Here is an 18298-nt window from a genome sequence, read left to right on the forward strand (position 1 = left end):
AAATCAGAAGCTTCACCATCGAAAACAAATAAATTCAATTCGATCTGTTCCTTTTTCCGTTGAAAAGTGTGTAACTAAAACTATTTTCGACGAGATATGACGAAATCAGAAGCTTTACCATCGAAAACTAATAAATTCAATTCAATCTGTTTCGTTTTTCGTTAAAAAGTGTTTAACTAAAAGTATTTTCGACGAGATATGACGAAATCAGAAGCTTCACCATCGAAAACTAATAAATTCAATTCAATCTGTTTCTTTTTTCGTTAAAAAGTGTTTAACTAAAAGTATTTTCGACGAGATATGACGAAATCAGAAGCTTCACCATCGAAAACAAATAAATTCAATTCGATCTGTTTCTTTTTCCGTTGAAAAGTGTGTAACTAAAACTATTTTCGACGAGATATGACGAAATCAGAAGCTTCACCATCGAAAACAAATAAATTCAATTCAATCTGTTTCTTTTTTTGTTGAAAAGTGTGTAACTAAAAGTATTTTCGACGAGATATGACGAAATGAGAAGCTTCACCATCGAAAACAAATAAATTCAATTCAATCTGTTTCTTTTTTCGTTGAAAAGTGTTTAACTAAAAGTATTTTCGACGAGATATGACGAAATGAGAAGCTTCACCATCGAAAACAAATTTTCATGCATCCCCGATTAAAATTTGGAACCCCCATTTTTGCCACGTCCAACGTAGATCCCCCTTAGAGTCTCCCCTGGACCCCTTTTGTTATCACGTGTCTATTCAAATTGAAATATTTTTACATTTGATGAAGAACTGCATTGAGTATTGGTTGAAAAATTTAATATGCCGATTTGAATAATTTCGGTTTAGTCTTTATCGATATGATAAAAGCTTTCGACGTAATTTGACGCTGTAACTTTAATGAAACTCTTTATACAGGTAACAAATAAAACATTCTAAAATTTTATCACGAAATCTTTTTTTTTGTGTGTGTTTGAGCCAATTTTCGTTTTTTTATTGCTCTAACATAACCTCAAAACTGATTCAGGGGTTTCAATTTCCAGCTGAGGAGATCTAAGGAATAATATTTTCCAAAAAAAAAACACAATTCGATATTTCGTTTTTATTCTGTAAGCCGCGTGAAAACGAAAAAATATCCAAAGTTTTCTTGTGATAATAGACAAAATTTCGAAATTTTGAATTACTCTAATTATTTAAAAAATTTTTTTAGTGAATGTGCTGAGTAATTTAGATAATAGTCTCTGATAGATATAATGTGTAAATAGCTTTCTTTTCACCTTTGACATTTAGCTGTCGGTGCTGATATAGTTTTCGAAATATTTCATGTTTCGAGTTACTGACATAAAGATGTAAGTATTAAAATTCAAATACTTTTAGTTTTTTTTTTCAATTTCGTAGCGTTAATATCGAAATTTTCATTAAAATTTGCTCTCTGTTATGATTTTTAAAATAAAATCTTTCTTATTAAGCAAAAAAAATGGATATCAGTGCAAAAACATCATATATACGACACTTATAATAGTTATTTTCCTCCCCATAAACCTCTCCATACGTTTTTTCCATTGTGCTGGAAGTCTTCTTTGGTGAGCGGGTTCCGTCGAATCAAAGTTTCAAAGCAGATCTTTTCCTAACCTTTTGGTCAGTGTCAGATGTGTTATACCTCGTGTAAAATTTGCGCGCACTATTTGAATGATTTCGTCACTGTTTTTGGAGTTGAAACAATTTCAGAACGACCTGGGCGTTGGCCATCTTCAGTGGTCTCACTAAAGCGCCGACGCGACTCAAAAACACGCGTACGAGATAGAGAATTGTCCCCATATGCCTCTTGTGACAATTTATAGCATTCGGTCGGAGTTTTTTTTTTTAATTTAACGAGAAATTTGATAATACACTTCTAGTGCAGGCCAGTTAGGACCTCGATGAATCCAGGACGTGTTATTTGACGTCCCGTTTGTCAAATTAGAATTTTTTATACAATCCAGAGAAAACTAGATGGGGATGTAATGATTTTATAAGAATATTTCGACTATAACGTTTTGGAAAAAAAACTACGTGCATTTTCTTTGTTGTACTGTTGTTTCCTAACTTGAGACATTCATAATTTATTTTCCTAATCATAGCCTTTGACATTGTTGATAAAGTATGTTCTAAATATAATTAATGTTACCAAAAAAATCGAAACTTATCTAATACCGACTCGACTTTGATAAATGACTAACTTTTAATTCATCACGTATTTTTTTTTATTTATTCCTTTGTTTGTTGATTTAATCCAGGTTATTAAAATTCGACTGCCTCTCTTAGATACCCTACAAAAACCATCTTCAATATCTATTGTTCCATTTCGTGCAGACAGACATAAACTAATTTTGTATTTAAATTGACATTGTTTGGAATTTCCAGCGTTATTAATGGCCAATCGTCGTCTACGTACTCGGTTTATTCAATCCGAACTTATAATTAAAGAGATTAGAAAAAAAAAAATGTGTAACGTGTATTAAAGAAATTTATCTACAAGTTAACGAAAGGTTTTATTTTCTACTAGTTAACGAACGGTTTTATTTTAGGTTAGAAATTTATCTACTAGTTAACGAACGGTTTTATTTTGTACCAGTTAACGAACGGTTTTATTTTCTACTAGTTAACGAACGGTTTTATTTTGTACCAGTTAACGAACGGTTTTATTTTCTACTAGTTAACGAACGGTTTTATTTTGTACCAGTTAACGAACGGTTTTATTTTCTACTAGTTAACGAACGGTTTTATTTTCTACTAGTTAACGAACGGTTTTATTTTAGGTTAGAAATTTATCTACTAGTTAACGAACGGTTTTATTTTGTACCAGTTAACGAACGGTTTTATTTTAGGTTAGACATTTATCTACTAGTTAACGAACGGTTTTATTTTCTACTAGTTAACGAACGGTTTTATTTTCTACTAGTTAACGAACGGTTTTATTTTGTACCAGTTAACGAACGGTTTTATTTTCTACTAGTTAACGAACGGTTTTATTTTGTACCAGTTAACGAACGGTTTTATTTTCTACTAGTTAACGAACGGTTTTATTTTCTACTAGTTAACGAACGGTTTTATTTTAGGTTAGAAATTTATCTACTAGTTAACGAACGGTTTTATTTTGTACCAGTTAACGAACGGTTTTATTTTAGGTTAGACATTTATCTACTAGTTAACGAACGGTTTTATTTTCTACTAGTTAACGAACGGTTTTATTTTCTACTAGTTAACGAACGGTTTTATTTTGTACCAGTTAACGAACGGTTTTATTTTCTACTAGTTAACGAACGGTTTTATTTTCTACTAGTTAACGAACGGTTTTATTTTAGGTTAGAAATTTATCTACTAGTTAACGAACGGTTTTATTTTGTACCAGTTAACGAACGGTTTTATTTTCTACTAGTTAACGAACGGTTTTATTTTAGGTTAGAAATTTATCTACTAGTTAACGAACGGTTTTATTTTGTACCAGTTAACGAACGGTTTTATTTTAGGTTAGACATTTATCTACTAGTTAACGAACGGTTTTATTTTCTACTAGTTAACGAACGGTTTTATTTTCTACTAGTTAACGAACGGTTTTATTTTCTACTAGTTAACGAACGGTTTTATTTTCTACTAGTTAACGAACGGTTTTATTTTGTAGCAGTTAACGAACGGTTTTATTTTCTACTAGTTAACGAACGGTTTTATTTTCTACTAGTTAACGAACGGTTTTATTTTCTACTAGTTAACGAACGGTTTTATTTTCTACTAGTTAACGAACGGTTTTATTTTGTACCAGTTAACGAACGGTTTTATTTTCTACTAGTTAACGAACGGTTTTATTTTCTACAAGTTAACGAACGGTTTTATTTTGTACCAGTTAACGAACGGTTTTATTTTCTACTAGTTAACGAACGGTTTTATTTTCTACTAGTTAACGAACGGTTTTATTTTCTACTAGTTAACGAACGGTTTTATTTTGTACCAGTTAACGAACGGTTTTATTTTCTACTAGTTAACGAACGGTTTTATTTTCTACAAGTTAACGAACGGTTTTATTTTCTACTAGTTAACGAACGGTTTTATTTTGTACCAGTTAACGAACGGTTTTATTTTGTACCAGTTAACGAACGGTTTTATTTTCTACTAGTTAACGAACGGTTTTATTTTGTACCAGTTAACGAACGGTTTTATTTTCTACTAGTTAACGAATGGTTTTATTTTAGGTTAGAAATTTATCTACTAGTTAACGAACGGTTTTATTTTGTACTAGTTAACGAACGGTTTTATTTTCTACTAGTTAACGAACGGTTTTATTTTGTACCAGTTAACGAACGGTTTTATTTTCTACTAGTTAACGAACGGTTTTATTTTCTACTAGTTAACGAACGGTTTTATTTTCTACTAGTTAACGAACGGTTTTATTTTGTACCAGTTAACGAACGGTTTTATTTTCTACTAGTTAACGAACGGTTTTATTTTGTACCAGTTAACGAACGGTTTTATTTTCTATTAGTTAACGAACGGTTTTATTTTCTACTAGTTAACGAACGGTTTTATTTTCTACTAGTTAACGAACGGTTTTATTTTCTACTAGTTAACGAACGGTTTTATTTTGTACCAGTTAACGAACGGTTTTATTTTGTACCAGTTAACGAACGGTTTTATTTTCTACTAGTTAACGAACGGTTTTATTTTGTACCAGTTAACGAACGGTTTTATTTTCTACTAGTTAACGAATGGTTTTATTTTAGGTTAGAAATTTATCTACTAGTTAACGAACGGTTTTATTTTGTACTAGTTAACGAACGGTTTTATTTTAGGTTAGAAATTTATCTACTAGTTAACGAACGGTTTTATTTTAGGTTAGTTTTATTGATACCGATATGGATTCTAATTCTCGATACTCAAATAGCAGCGGGGAAAATCATCGAAAGAAATAATTTACGATGCGAAAACGATAACGTCGAAAAATTTTCGAGTATATTTCATGTTGGTAAAGAATTGATTTGCCACGATTTAACAATAACAAAATACGATGTTATAGAGAGAAAATCGTGGAAAAAAGAAGACGACAAATACGTCGTACAATTCGCTTCGGTTAACGGATCGTTCCATAGGAAATTGATAAACAATTATCCTTCCGTTAATACTATTTTCGTTTATAACAGTACTATCAGAGATTTTTCTTTGCCGTTCAGAAAATGTGGAATACTGTTAATAATCGAATCGAATTTACCGATAATAACAAGCGATTTTTTCGTCGAAGCTTCGGGATTACGTCACTTGGGTTTTTATTCGAATCCCGATGTTGAATTCGAGGAAGGCTGTTTTTCGGATTTACGTCATTTACGAAATTTAACGATTTTCAACGAATCGTTTCCGATACTCAAAAACAATTTTCTAGAAGGTCTAGTTAAATTAAAAAGATTAGCCATCGTTAATTCCCAATTAGAAAAAATCGACAACGACGCTTTTATATATAATAACGATTTACACGAAATTATTCTAGATGGTAATCCCATGGAGGAATTCGTCGCCAATTTATCTATATTACATCATTTGAGAACCGTTTCCTTATTGAATACGAAATTGAAAAAACTCGATTTACCGATTTTCTTTCCCGTTTATCATTTGCATACTTTGGGTTTACCTAATTCCGTTTGGTCCGGTATATCGGTTGTACGATTGGCGGAAGCTTTTCCCCGATTGAGAACGGCCGTGTTTAACGAAGAAGAAAAAGGAAATGACGTATTAGATACGTTGATGGACGATTTCGAATCGTCCGGACTACAAATTCGTAAAGTTAAACATCCCAAAGAAATTAACACCTTCATGTATGACATCGCTAGCTAATAAATTTTTTTTAATACTATTTACGTTGTTAATTAAGTAATAAATTGATTATTTTGAATGTTGTTTATATTTATTTAACTTTATTCAATTTCTTACACCTGTTTGACGATTCGACTTTTCTTTAGGTCCTTGTCAAAGTATGATACCGACACTGACAATTCGCGTATTATTAATTTTGATATTCATTATGAAGGTTAGGTTAGGTTAGGTTATAATGATCAATATAAATACGTCAATTGTCAATGTCAACATCGAATTTTGATAAAAATTTGTTATTTTTCATTTCTAAACCGCCCTTAAAATATTAAATAAACTTTGAGGTTAAGAAATTATTTATTGTGGAAACCTTGATGCATTATTTAGATATTTTTCTATTAATGCATCCTAATGTTCTTGATTTTAAGTCTCTTCTATTTTGAAATTGGTTTTTGGTATCATACTTTGACAAGGACCTAAAGAAACAGAAAAGACCTAAAATCAAGAACATTAGGATGCATTAATAAAAAAAATATCTAAATAATGCGTCAAGGTTTCCACAATAAATAATTTCATAACCTCAAATTTTATTCAATATTTTAAGGGCTATTTAGAAATGAAAAATAACAAAGTTTGGTAAAGTAAAAATGGAAAAATGGTCAAAAAAGAGCACCTAGGCGATGTTGGGCCAAAATTTGGCCAGATAGAACATCGGTGTATCTATAGAATTGGACATAAAAGCTTATTTTTAAGGACAGATGAAGAAAAATTTGGAAAACTCTTAAAGAAAATAAAACATAAGATCCAAGCGAAACAAATTTTCCGTTCAAGAAGACGATTAATAGGGAAATTCCACAGAGATTTTCCACCAAAAAAAAAATAGTTTTCCTTCAAACATTTTCCAATGTTTAATATGTCGAAATGATTATTTAGTTTTGCATAAAAAGTTTAAGTAATAAAACACTACAGCGAATGCTTCGGCGTGGCCACAAAAACCCAGAATTACCATTGATTTTTTATATAAAAATCACGAGGATAAACCATTTTACGAGGATTGTTCCAGAAGTACTCGACCCAACGAAAAAAAAAACACCAAAAAACGCGGCAGACATTTTCTCATGTCATCCAGAACTGTTTTATGGACTTGCTTGTCATCGTAGGTCGTACGGTCTCGTCTAAACTATACTACACAATATTTTACAGTTAATAACGAAGAAGAAGTCTCACTAAGAGTTCAGTTCATATTGATTGAGCTGAAATCTTTCGAATAAAAATAACCACGACTAATTTTCTGTTTACGACAACATGGCGTCTTCAAACTCGAAACATACGCTGTATAGATCTAATACAAGCAATTACCGCCATCTCTAGATCAGGTTTGATACTTCTGGAACCATCCTCGTACACTCGAATAGTACGAGTGGTGTTCGACGTGTCATAATTTTGTTATTATCCACCAACTTGAAATTTAACTTCGACATTCGTCATAACAACGACCAAATGACATTCTACCCGTATATAGGACGTCCCGTTTAATCCCGAACTATATTAACCGTGTCAAGTACGCCAACTAAAAGGCAATAAAATTGCAACAAACAAAAACACTTACCAGCGATCGCCAATTGTCTGATAAAGAAGTTCATCCGAGATTTCCGACTTTTGCTAACTAGAAGCGCTATGAGAACGGCCGAATTTCCGAGAACAATCATAGTAAAAAGGACCCAAAGTATCGTGAATTGTTCAGCCTGTAAAAAAAAATAAAAATTCACCTAATTTCTGTCGCATTATTCCGAACTATTCATAGTCTCGTCGAAATTTATTCTCCAACTCTATAAACGGAAAACGAAGTCTCCGAAACGTCATTAGGCGTACTATTAGGCGCAAGTGTTTGAATCCAACAAAAATCTGCGATAGATAATCAACAAAATCGTTGTCTAAAGTTCCTTCCATACACCAGCGGTATTCCGGATCGTGTGGCATATCCTTAACATGATTCCGGATCGTGTGACATATCCTTCATTATTCCGGTTCGTGTGAGATACACTTAACGTAGTTCCGGATCGTGTGGCATACCCTTAACATGATTCCGGATCGTGTGACATACCCTTCATTATTCCGGATCGTGTGAGATACCCTTAACGTAGTTCCGGATCGTGTGGCATACCCTTAACATGATTCCGGATCGTGTGACATACCCTTCATTATTCCGGATCGTGTGAGATACACTTAACGTAGTTCCGGATCGTGTGAGATACCTTTAACACGGAACCGGATCGTGTGAGATACCCTTAACAAGAAAATGACGTTTTTGTCCATATAAACGTGGCGAATTATCGATTTTGATTTCGCGGACGCCACTGACGAAAGTCGACGTTCTCTCGTTGTCTGCGTCTTCATTTAATTCGTCGAGGTACCGACCTTTTCTTTTACTGAACTCTTCCCTTTTATCAACCCTTTTCCATATATCGCGTTCGATGAAAACGCGAGCGATGAAAAAAATAAAACAAAAAATAAAAACAGATCAACATCAACTGATTTTTTTTTATTTCAAGTTGTTTGTCCGACGTAATTTTTTTAATTTCGAGATTTTCGTATATTGAATAATCACTGATCATACAGGATTGTTATAATCACAAATTATTATATACAGGGTGTTTGTAAACGTACGCTAAAAGACAAAAAGTCGTTTGGAACGGAACCAATCGATATTTTCCGAACAAACAAATATTTCTATTCTAATTTCAGTTGAAATCGTGTTTTTCTTTTCTGTTTAGAAACATCGAATGACTTCCTTCTATAAGAACGACGTAAATTATTCGAAATCAATTAAACTACGGTCCAATGAACGTTATTACAAAGAAAATTGTTTCCGCCGATTCGTAATTGGAAATTGTTAGATGAAAACAACGTTTCGACGTTGGATGAAAACTAACTAACTATTATATAAAATTTATTTCCTTTCAATTAGATATTTTCATCTTCGGAGGAGACGGAATCATCAAAGAAAATCTAAATAATGACCGACAAGTCCCGGGACGTTGCATCGATGAAGTTTAGCTCTGAGGAAAACAACAGACGTACTGGATTCGGAGCACCAAGTGGAAAACTATGCAATCGAAGAATGCCTTCAGTTCAATATAGAAAGGAATCGATCGAGCAGCTAGTTAGAGGTCTTAAATTAAACGTTGAATGTTGAAGCTGGAGCAGAACCTTTCCGAGGCATCAGCTACAGAAAACAATGGGAAAAGCTCTGGAAAAGAATGTAGATACGAGGAAAACGAATTATTGAGAGAAAGTGAGGTAGGGAATGACACTTCTGGGAAACTGTAACCAGAGAAGATCTGCTGAATGTATTAGAACAAGTTTTATCTGGTACTATCGGCTAAAGAAACGTTAGATCTAGCTGGTGCGTTTGAAATAGAAGACGGAGATCTGTGGCAATTGAAGAAATCCCAAATCGACGGATCGGGATTGGATTTTCCAGGATTGCGGCAAGACGCAATGGATCCTTTGGGTCGCAGTGTATACCACAAATAGGATTTCCTATCAGAATTCTTTGATGCAGCGCCGATTTATTCGAAATTTCGATAGATGTTAGGTATTATCCACCCCTTTTCGGAGTTGGAAGATTTTTGTATCCAAAATAACCCCAGAAAGATCGGAAAATTTAAAGTGAAAAATGTTTTATAAAGTTTCTTCGCCAGATCAATAGTTTTTGAGTTATTCGCAATTGAAAATTACGATATTTTCCTGTATTATATTCATTAGAAGGGTAGTTTTTGAAGATTTTTAAGGGTTGAATAATGAAAATCGATAAACAAATGAATATTATCAAAATGCCACGAATTTTTCAAAATAAAAATGAAACTGCGACGTTTTAAAAGATTTAAAAGACTTTTTCTTGTATTATTTTCATTAGAAGGGTAGTTTTTAAACGATTCTTAAGGGCTAAATAATGAAAATCGATAACCAAATGAACTTTATCAAAATACCACGAATTTTTCAAAATAAAAATGAAACTGCGACGTTTTAAAAGATTTAAAAGACTTTTTCTTGTATTATTTTCATTAGAAGGGTAGTTTTTAAACGATTCTTAAGGGCTAAATAATGAAAATCGATAACCAAATGAACTTTATCAAAATACCACGAATTTTTCAAAATAAAAATGAAACTGCGACGTTTTAAATGATTTAAAAGACTTTTTCTTGTATTATTTTCATTAGAAGGGTAGTTTTTAAACGATTCTTAAGGGCTAAATAATGAAAATCGATAACCAAATGAACTTTATCAAAATACCACGAATTTTTCAAAATAAAAATGAAACTGCGACGTTTTAAAAGATTTAAAAGACTTTTTCTTGTATTATTTTCATTAGAAGGGTAGTTTTTAAACGATTCTTAAGGGCTAAATAATGAAAATCGATAACCAAATGAACTTTATCAAAATACCACGAATTTTTCAAAATAAAAATGAAACTGCGACGTTTTAAAAGATTTAAAAGACTTTTTCTTGTATTATTTTCATTAGAAGGGTAGTTTTTAAACGATTCTTAAGGGCTAAATAATGAAAATCGATAACCAAATGAACTTTATCAAAATACCACGAATTTTTCAAAATAAAAATGAAACTGCGACGTTTTAAAAGATTTAAAAGACTTTTTCTTGTATTATTTTCATTAGAAGGGTAGTTTTTAAACGATTCTTAAGGGCTAAATAATGAAAATCGATAACCAAATGAACTTTATCAAAATACCACGAATTTTTCAAAATAAAAATGAAACTGCGACGTTTTAAAAGATTTAAAAGACTTTTTCTTGTATTATTTTCATTAGAAGGGTAGTTTTTAAACGATTCTTAAGGGCTAAATAATGAAAATCGATAACCAAATGAACTTTATCAAAATACCACGAATTTTTCAAAATAAAAATGAAACTGCGACGTTTTAAATGATTTAAAAGACTTTTTCTTGTATTATTTTCATTAGAAGGGTAGTTTTTAAACGATTCTTAAGGGCTAAATAATGAAAATCGATAACCAAATGAACTTTATCAAAATACCACGAATTTTTCAAAATAAAAATGAAACTGCGACGTTTTAAAAGATTTAAAAGACTTTTTCTTGTATTATTTTCATTAGAAGGGTAGTTTTTAAACGATTCTTAAGGGCTAAATAATGAAAATCGATAACCAAATGAACTTTATCAAAATACCACGAATTTTTCAAAATAAAAATGAAACTGCGACGTTTTAAATGATTTAAAAGACTTTTTCTTGTATTATTTTCATTAGAAGGGTAGTTTTTAAACGATTCTTAAGGGCTAAATAATGAAAATCGATAACCAAATGAACTTTATCAAAATACCACGAATTTTTCAAAATAAAAATGAAACTGCGACGTTTTAAATGATTTAAAAGACTTTTTCTTGTATTATTTTCATTAGAAGGGTAGTTTTTAAACGATTCTTAAGGGCTAAATAATGAAAATCGATAACCAAATGAACTTTATCAAAATACCACGAATTTTTCAAAATAAAAATGAAACTGCGACGTTTTAAATGATTTAAAAGACTTTTTCTTGTATTATTTTCATTAGAAGGGTAGTTTTTAAACGATTCTTAAGGGCTAAATAATGAAAATCGATAACCAAATGAACTTTATCAAAATACCACGAATTTTTCAAAATAAAAATGAAACTGCGACGTTTTAAATGATTTAAAAGACTTTTTCTTGTATTATTTTCATTAGAAGGGTAGTTTTTAAACGATTCTTAAGGGCTAAATAATGAAAATCGATAACCAAATGAACTTTATCAAAATACCACGAATTTTTCAAAATAAAAATGAAACTGCGACGTTTTAAATGATTTAAAAGACTTTTTCTTGTATTATTTTCATTAGAAGGGTAGTTTTTAAACGATTCTTAAGGGCTAAATAATGAAAATCGATAACCAAATGAACTTTATCAAAATACCACGAATTTTTCAAAATAAAAATGAAACTGCGACGTTTTAAATGATTTAAAAGACTTTTTCTTGTATTATTTTCATTAGAAGGGTAGTTTTTAAACGATTCTTAAGGGCTAAATAATGAAAATCGATAACCAAATGAACTTTATCAAAATACCACGAATTTTTCAAAATAAAAATGAAACTGCGACGTTTTAAATGATTTAAAAGACTTTTTCTTGTATTATTTTCATTAGAAGGGTAGTTTTTAAACGATTCTTAAGGGCTAAATAATGAAAATCGATAACCAAATGAACTTTATCAAAATACCACGAATTTTTCAAAATAAAAATGAAACTGCGACGTTTTAAATGATTTAAAAGACTTTTTCTTGTATTATTTTCATTAGAAGGGTAGTTTTTAAACGATTCTTAAGGGCTAAATAATGAAAATCGATAACCAAATGAACTTAATCAAAATACCACGAATTTTTCAAAATAAAAATGAAACTGCGATGTTTTAAATGATTTAAAAGACTTTTTCTTGTATTATTTTCATTAGAAGGGTAGTTTTTAAACGATTCTTAAGGGCTAAATAATGAAAATCGATAACCAAATGAACTTTATCAAAATACCACGAATTTTTCAAAATAAAAATGAAACTGCGATGTTTTAAATGATTTAAAAGACTTTTTCTTGTATTATTTTCATTAGAAGGGTAGTTTTTAAACGATTCTTAAGGGCTAAATAATGAAAATCGATAACCAAATGAACTTAATCAAAATACCACGAATTTTTCAAAATAAAAATGAAACTGCGATGTTTTAAATGATTTAAAAGACTTTTTCTTGTATTATTTTCATTAGAAGGGTAGTTTTTAAACGATTCTTAAGGGCTAAATAATGAAAATCGATAACCAAATGAACTTTATCAAAATACCACGAATTTTTCAAAATAAAAATGAAACTGCGACGTTTTAAATGATTTAAAAGACTTTTTCTTGTATTATTTTCATTAGAAGGGTAGTTTTTAAACGATTCTTAAGGGCTAAATAATGAAAATCGATAACCAAATGAACTTAATCAAAATACCACGAATTTTTCAAAATAAAAATGAAACTGCGATGTTTTAAATGATTTAAAAGACTTTTTCTTGTATTATTTTCATTAGAAGGGTAGTTTTTAAACGATTCTTAAGGGCTAAATAATGAAAATCGATAACCAAATGAACTTTATCAAAATACCACGAATTTTTCAAAATAAAAATGAAACTGCGATGTTTTAAATGATTTAAAAGACTTTTTCTTGTATTATTTTCATTAGAAGGGTAGTTTTTAAACGATTCTTAAGGGCTAAATAATGAAAATCGATAACCAAATGAACTTAATCAAAATACCACGAATTTTTCAAAATAAAAATGAAACTGCGATGTTTTAAATGATTTAAAAGACTTTTTCTTGTATTATTTTCATTAGAAGGGTAGTTTTTAAACGATTCTTAAGGGCTAAATAATGAAAATCGATAACCAAATGAACTTTATCAAAATACCACGAATTTTTCAAAATAAAAATGAAACTGCGATGTTTTAAATGATTTAAAAGACTTTTTCTTGTATTATTTTCATTAGAAGGGTAGTTTTTAAACGATTCTTAAGGGCTAAATAATGAAAATCGATAACCAAATGAACTTTATCAAAATACCACGAATTTTTCAAAATAAAAATGAAACTGCGATGTTTTAAATGATTTAAAAGACTTTTTCTTGTATTATTTTCATTAGAAGGGTAGTTTTTAAACGATTCTTAAGGGCTAAATAATGAAAATCGATAACCAAATGAACTTAATCAAAATACCACGAATTTTTCAAAATAAAAATGAAACTGCGATGTTTTAAATGATTTAAAAGACTTTTTCTTGTATTATTTTCATTAGAAGGGTAGTTTTTAAACGATTCTTAAGGGCTAAATAATGAAAATCGATAACCAAATGAACTTTATCAAAATACCACGAATTTTTCAAAATAAAAATGAAACTGCGATGTTTTAAATGATTTAAAAGACTTTTTCTTGTATTATTTTCATTAGAAGGGTAGTTTTTAAACGATTCTTAAGGGCTAAATAATGAAAATCGATAACCAAATGAACTTTATCAAAATACCACGAATTTTTCAAAATAAAAATGAAACTGCGATGTTTTAAATGATTTAAAAGACTTTTTCTTGTATTATTTTCATTAGAAGGGTAGTTTTTAAACGATTCTTAAGGGCTAAATAATGAAAATCGATAACCAAATGAACTTAATCAAAATACCACGAATTTTTCAAAATAAAAATGAAACTGCGATGTTTTAAATGATTTAAAAGACTTTTTCTTGTATTATTTTCATTAGAAGGGTAGTTTTTAAACGATTCTTAAGGGCTAAATAATGAAAATCGATAACCAAATGAACTTTATCAAAATACCACGAATTTTTCAAAATAAAAATGAAACTGCGATGTTTTAAATGATTTAAAAGACTTTTTCTTGTATTATTTTCATTAGAAGGGTAGTTTTTAAACGATTCTTAAGGGCTAAATAATGAAAATCGATAACCAAATGAACTTTATCAAAATACCACGAATTTTTCAAAATAAAAATGAAACTGCGACGTTTTAAATGATTTAAAAGACTTTTTCTTGTATTATTTTCATTAGAAGGGTAGTTTTTAAACGATTCTTAAGGGCTAAATAATGAAAATCGATAACCAAATGAACTTTATCAAAATACCACGAATTTTTCAAAATAAAAATGAAACTGCGATGTTTTAAATGATTTAAAAGACTTTTTCTTGTATTATTTTCATTAGAAGGGTAGTTTTTAAACGATTCTTAAGGGCTAAATAATGAAAATCGATAACCAAATGAACTTTATCAAAATACCACGAATTTTTCAAAATAAAAATGAAACTGCGACGTTTTAAATGATTTAAAAGACTTTTTCTTGTATTATTTTCATTAGAAGGGTAGTTTTTAAACGATTCTTAAGGGCTAAATAATGAAAATCGATAACCAAATGAACTTAATCAAAATACCACGAATTTTTCAAAATAAAAATGAAACTGCGATGTTTTAAATGATTTAAAAGACTTTTTCTTGTATTATTTTCATTAGAAGGGTAGTTTTTAAACGATTCTTAAGGGCTAAATAATGAAAATCGATAACCAAATGAACTTAATCAAAATACCACGAATTTTTCAAAATAAAAATGAAACTGCGATGTTTTAAATGATTTAAAAGACTTTTTCTTGTATTATTTTCATTAGAAGGGTAGTTTTTAAACGATTCTTAAGGGCTAAATAATGAAAATCGATAACCAAATGAACTTTATCAAAATACCACGAATTTTTCAAAATAAAAATGAAACTGCGATGTTTTAAATGATTTAAAAGACTTTTTCTTGTATTATTTTCATTAGAAGGGTAGTTTTTAAACGATTCTTAAGGGCTAAATAATGAAAATCGATAACCAAATGAACTTAATCAAAATACCACGAATTTTTCAAAATAAAAATGAAACTGCGATGTTTTAAATGATTTAAAAGACTTTTTCTTGTATTATTTTCATTAGAAGGGTAGTTTTTAAACGATTCTTAAGGGCTAAATAATGAAAATCGATAACCAAATGAACTTTATCAAAATACCACGAATTTTTCAAAATAAAAATGAAACTGCGATGTTTTAAATGATTTAAAAGACTTTTTCTTGTATTATTTTCATTAGAAGGGTAGTTTTTAAACGATTCTTAAGGGCTAAATAATGAAAATCGATAACCAAATGAACTTTATCAAAATACCACGAATTTTTCAAAATAAAAATGAAACTGCGATGTTTTAAATGATTTAAAAGACTTTTTCTTGTATTATTTTCATTAGAAGGGTAGTTTTTAAACGATTCTTAAGGGCTAAATAATGAAAATCGATAACCAAATGAACTTAATCAAAATACCACGAATTTTTCAAAATAAAAATGAAACTGCGATGTTTTAAATGATTTAAAAGACTTTTTCTTGTATTATTTTCATTAGAAGGGTAGTTTTTAAACGATTCTTAAGGGCTAAATAATGAAAATCGATAACCAAATGAACTTTATCAAAATACCACGAATTTTTCAAAATAAAAATGAAACTGCGATGTTTTAAATGATTTAAAAGACTTTTTCTTGTATTATTTTCATTAGAAGGGTAGTTTTTAAACGATTCTTAAGGGCTAAATAATGAAAATCGATAACCAAATGAACTTTATCAAAATACCACGAATTTTTCAAAATAAAAATGAAACTGCGACGTTTTAAAAGATTTTTTCCTTTATTATTTTTTCAGAAGGGTAGTTTTAAAAGATTCTCAAGGGTTGATGCTTCAAAATATGTGAATTTCCTATTATATAATATGTTAAGATATCTATGCTGCATAAAAGAAAAACATTTGAATTGAAAAAAACCAGGAAAAACTATTAGATTGGTATTTTTCGATAAGGGTTAGTTTTCAGCCCTTAAAAACAAATTGTACACCTCGCGACCACGTAGATCTTGATATAGAAGGTAATACGAGCTCAATTCTAAATTTTCATGAAAATCGAGTCCGCATTAAATCTTGGAGTAAACATAAATTGAAATATGACATTTGGAATTTTCTATTATTGTATTAAATACGGAAAAACAAATAAAAAGAGAAAATTTTCGTCGAGAATAACTTATTTGTTTCGAGGTATGTTGTGGAAACTTTTGAATATAAAAGAGACTTCTAAATCAGAAAAGAAACAAGACAAAGAAATAAATGGATAAGCTAGCGATTTTACGACCACTTTCGTGGAAAATATTTCGAGACAAACATTGTTAAATGTCTTTTAGATGTTTATATTCCCGAAACTTGTTTATACAGTATAAAACAGATGAAAACACCCTTTCAATTTTCACACGGGCTTCTACTAAGAATTCACAATTCACTATAGATACGATGCGATCAAATTTCACTACTATCTCATATACCTAAATAAAATTCTACCAAATTCTAGAAACAAAAACGAATTTTTTTTAGAAGAAATACTGTAAATAAACCGCCTGTTATAATCGAAAAAGTTGAAGAATTGCGCCGCGCGAATTCGCCGAATTTTAAAATTACATTGTAGATAGACAGGGCCGGAGTAAGGACACATTCTGGTGTTACGAGCGTCGAATCTCGAAAGTTTTTCCTTTTAACTAAAATTTAATGAAAACGATGGGGTATTTAATGTTAATTTTACGTCCCGAATGTTCTACAAGGCGGAAGTCGATTTTCATTTTCATTTTATTATTACGATCCCCGAATATCGGGAAATTAAAGCACGTAAAAGCGAACGATTTCATTTTCCGAAAAGTGTTTGTTTGATGCTAAAATGAAAAGTTTTCCGTTATGAAAATTGATATACCGATCCGACTTTAGACTTCACCGTCTAAAATGATAAATTTCTAAGGAATCCCGACAAATAATAAAACTAAATCAAGATTTTATATCCCGCCGAAAAAAAAAAAAAAAACTTAGTAGTGAGTTTTTGTTATCTATTCCGTTGGCAATTTAACCAAGACACTTTACGACGGATTCTACTTACTTCAAAAAATGTCAACTCTAATCCGATCCGTCTCCGCAGTCACGCCCCGCAAAAATCAAGAGATACAACGTAAACAGAGGCGTTACACCAAATTTTTTTCAAATTCGAAATAATAATAACGAAAAAAACATTATTCGCAGTTGAATGCTGCATCAAAATTTTCTCGTTATACGAGTCAAATTACGTCACCATTATAACATTTGACATTTGGCATTTGACAGAAGCGTTCGTAAAAGTCAATTTCGACGGTGCGAGTTTTCGCACGTCAATTCAAACAAAAACGTTTTCGAATACAATCGAAACGTCGAATTGATCGATTATACGGCGTACAGTTATTTTTTGGTACTTTTTGGTACTTCGTATTGTCGTAAATCAAAAATTAATCAACACTTGAAGTTGATGCGTTCAAATTACGTGTTTTACCTCAAAAGTTTATTGATTTTTTTTGAAAAATGTTTTCCGTTAATCTCGCTAAAACTGGAGAACGGCTGGACCGATTTGGTCTTGAATTATTTACGTAAAAGTTTAAAAAGTAAATAAATATAAGAATGTTCGGAATTAAATAGAAAAAAATCTGTTTTTCTTCGATGTTTTATCACAAATTAAATTTCTGAACACAATTTTATAATTTGACATTTGACTAATACGTCGACCCATCCTCTACGTCTTTTTTAAGTTTGTTATATTCACTTTTTATTTGTTGGTTATTTGTCAAAGTGACATTTTATTGATAAGTGTCCGGTAGGTGCGTCTGGCGTTTGCGATAACAATAAATAAATCGCAAGGCCGATCGTTTTGGAGCTTTCTTCGTTTCGCGCGTCGTGAAACTTTAAATTGATAAAAACAGTGTAACAAAAATTGATAGAAAATAGAAATAGTCTTCATTTTCACATACACGTTTCGAATCGAACGTCTGTTTAAT

The 18298-nt window shown here is 29.8% G+C and overlaps 2 protein-coding genes across 6 annotated transcripts in view; one reads left to right on the forward strand and one right to left on the reverse strand.

The window, feature by feature from the left end:
- LOC130902617 (cardioacceleratory peptide receptor-like) overlaps positions 1-18298 on the reverse strand; it is a 48198-nt gene that overhangs the window by 9030 nt on the left and 20870 nt on the right. For all 5 annotated transcript variants that reach the window (XM_057814856.1, XM_057814854.1, XM_057814855.1 and 2 more), the window contains one exon: positions 7429-7564. In XM_057814856.1, coding sequence (XP_057670839.1) covers positions 7429-7564 — 136 coding nt within the window. The remainder of the gene's footprint in view (positions 1-7428; positions 7565-18298) is intronic.
- LOC130902627 (uncharacterized) lies at positions 1238-5901 on the forward strand. Its single transcript, XM_057814869.1, has 2 exons — positions 1238-1336; positions 4853-5901. The coding sequence occupies exons 1-2, from the start codon at positions 1311-1313 to the stop codon at positions 5841-5843; spliced, it is 1017 nt and encodes a 338-aa protein (XP_057670852.1). The 5' UTR covers positions 1238-1310; the 3' UTR covers positions 5844-5901.

This window comes from Diorhabda carinulata, chromosome X, assembly GCF_026250575.1.
Source record: "Diorhabda carinulata isolate Delta chromosome X, icDioCari1.1, whole genome shotgun sequence".
Taxonomy (NCBI): domain Eukaryota; kingdom Metazoa; phylum Arthropoda; class Insecta; order Coleoptera; family Chrysomelidae; genus Diorhabda; species Diorhabda carinulata.

Excerpts from the sequence above, each read along its gene's own strand:
- LOC130902627 (XM_057814869.1), top strand. The coding sequence starts at position 1,311 with ATGTTTCGAGTTACTGACATAAAGAT. Across the intron at positions 1,337-4,852 it reads CGAGTTACTGACATAAAGAT|GTTAGTTTTATTGATACCGA; the intron begins GTAAGTATTAAA and ends GTTTTATTTTAG.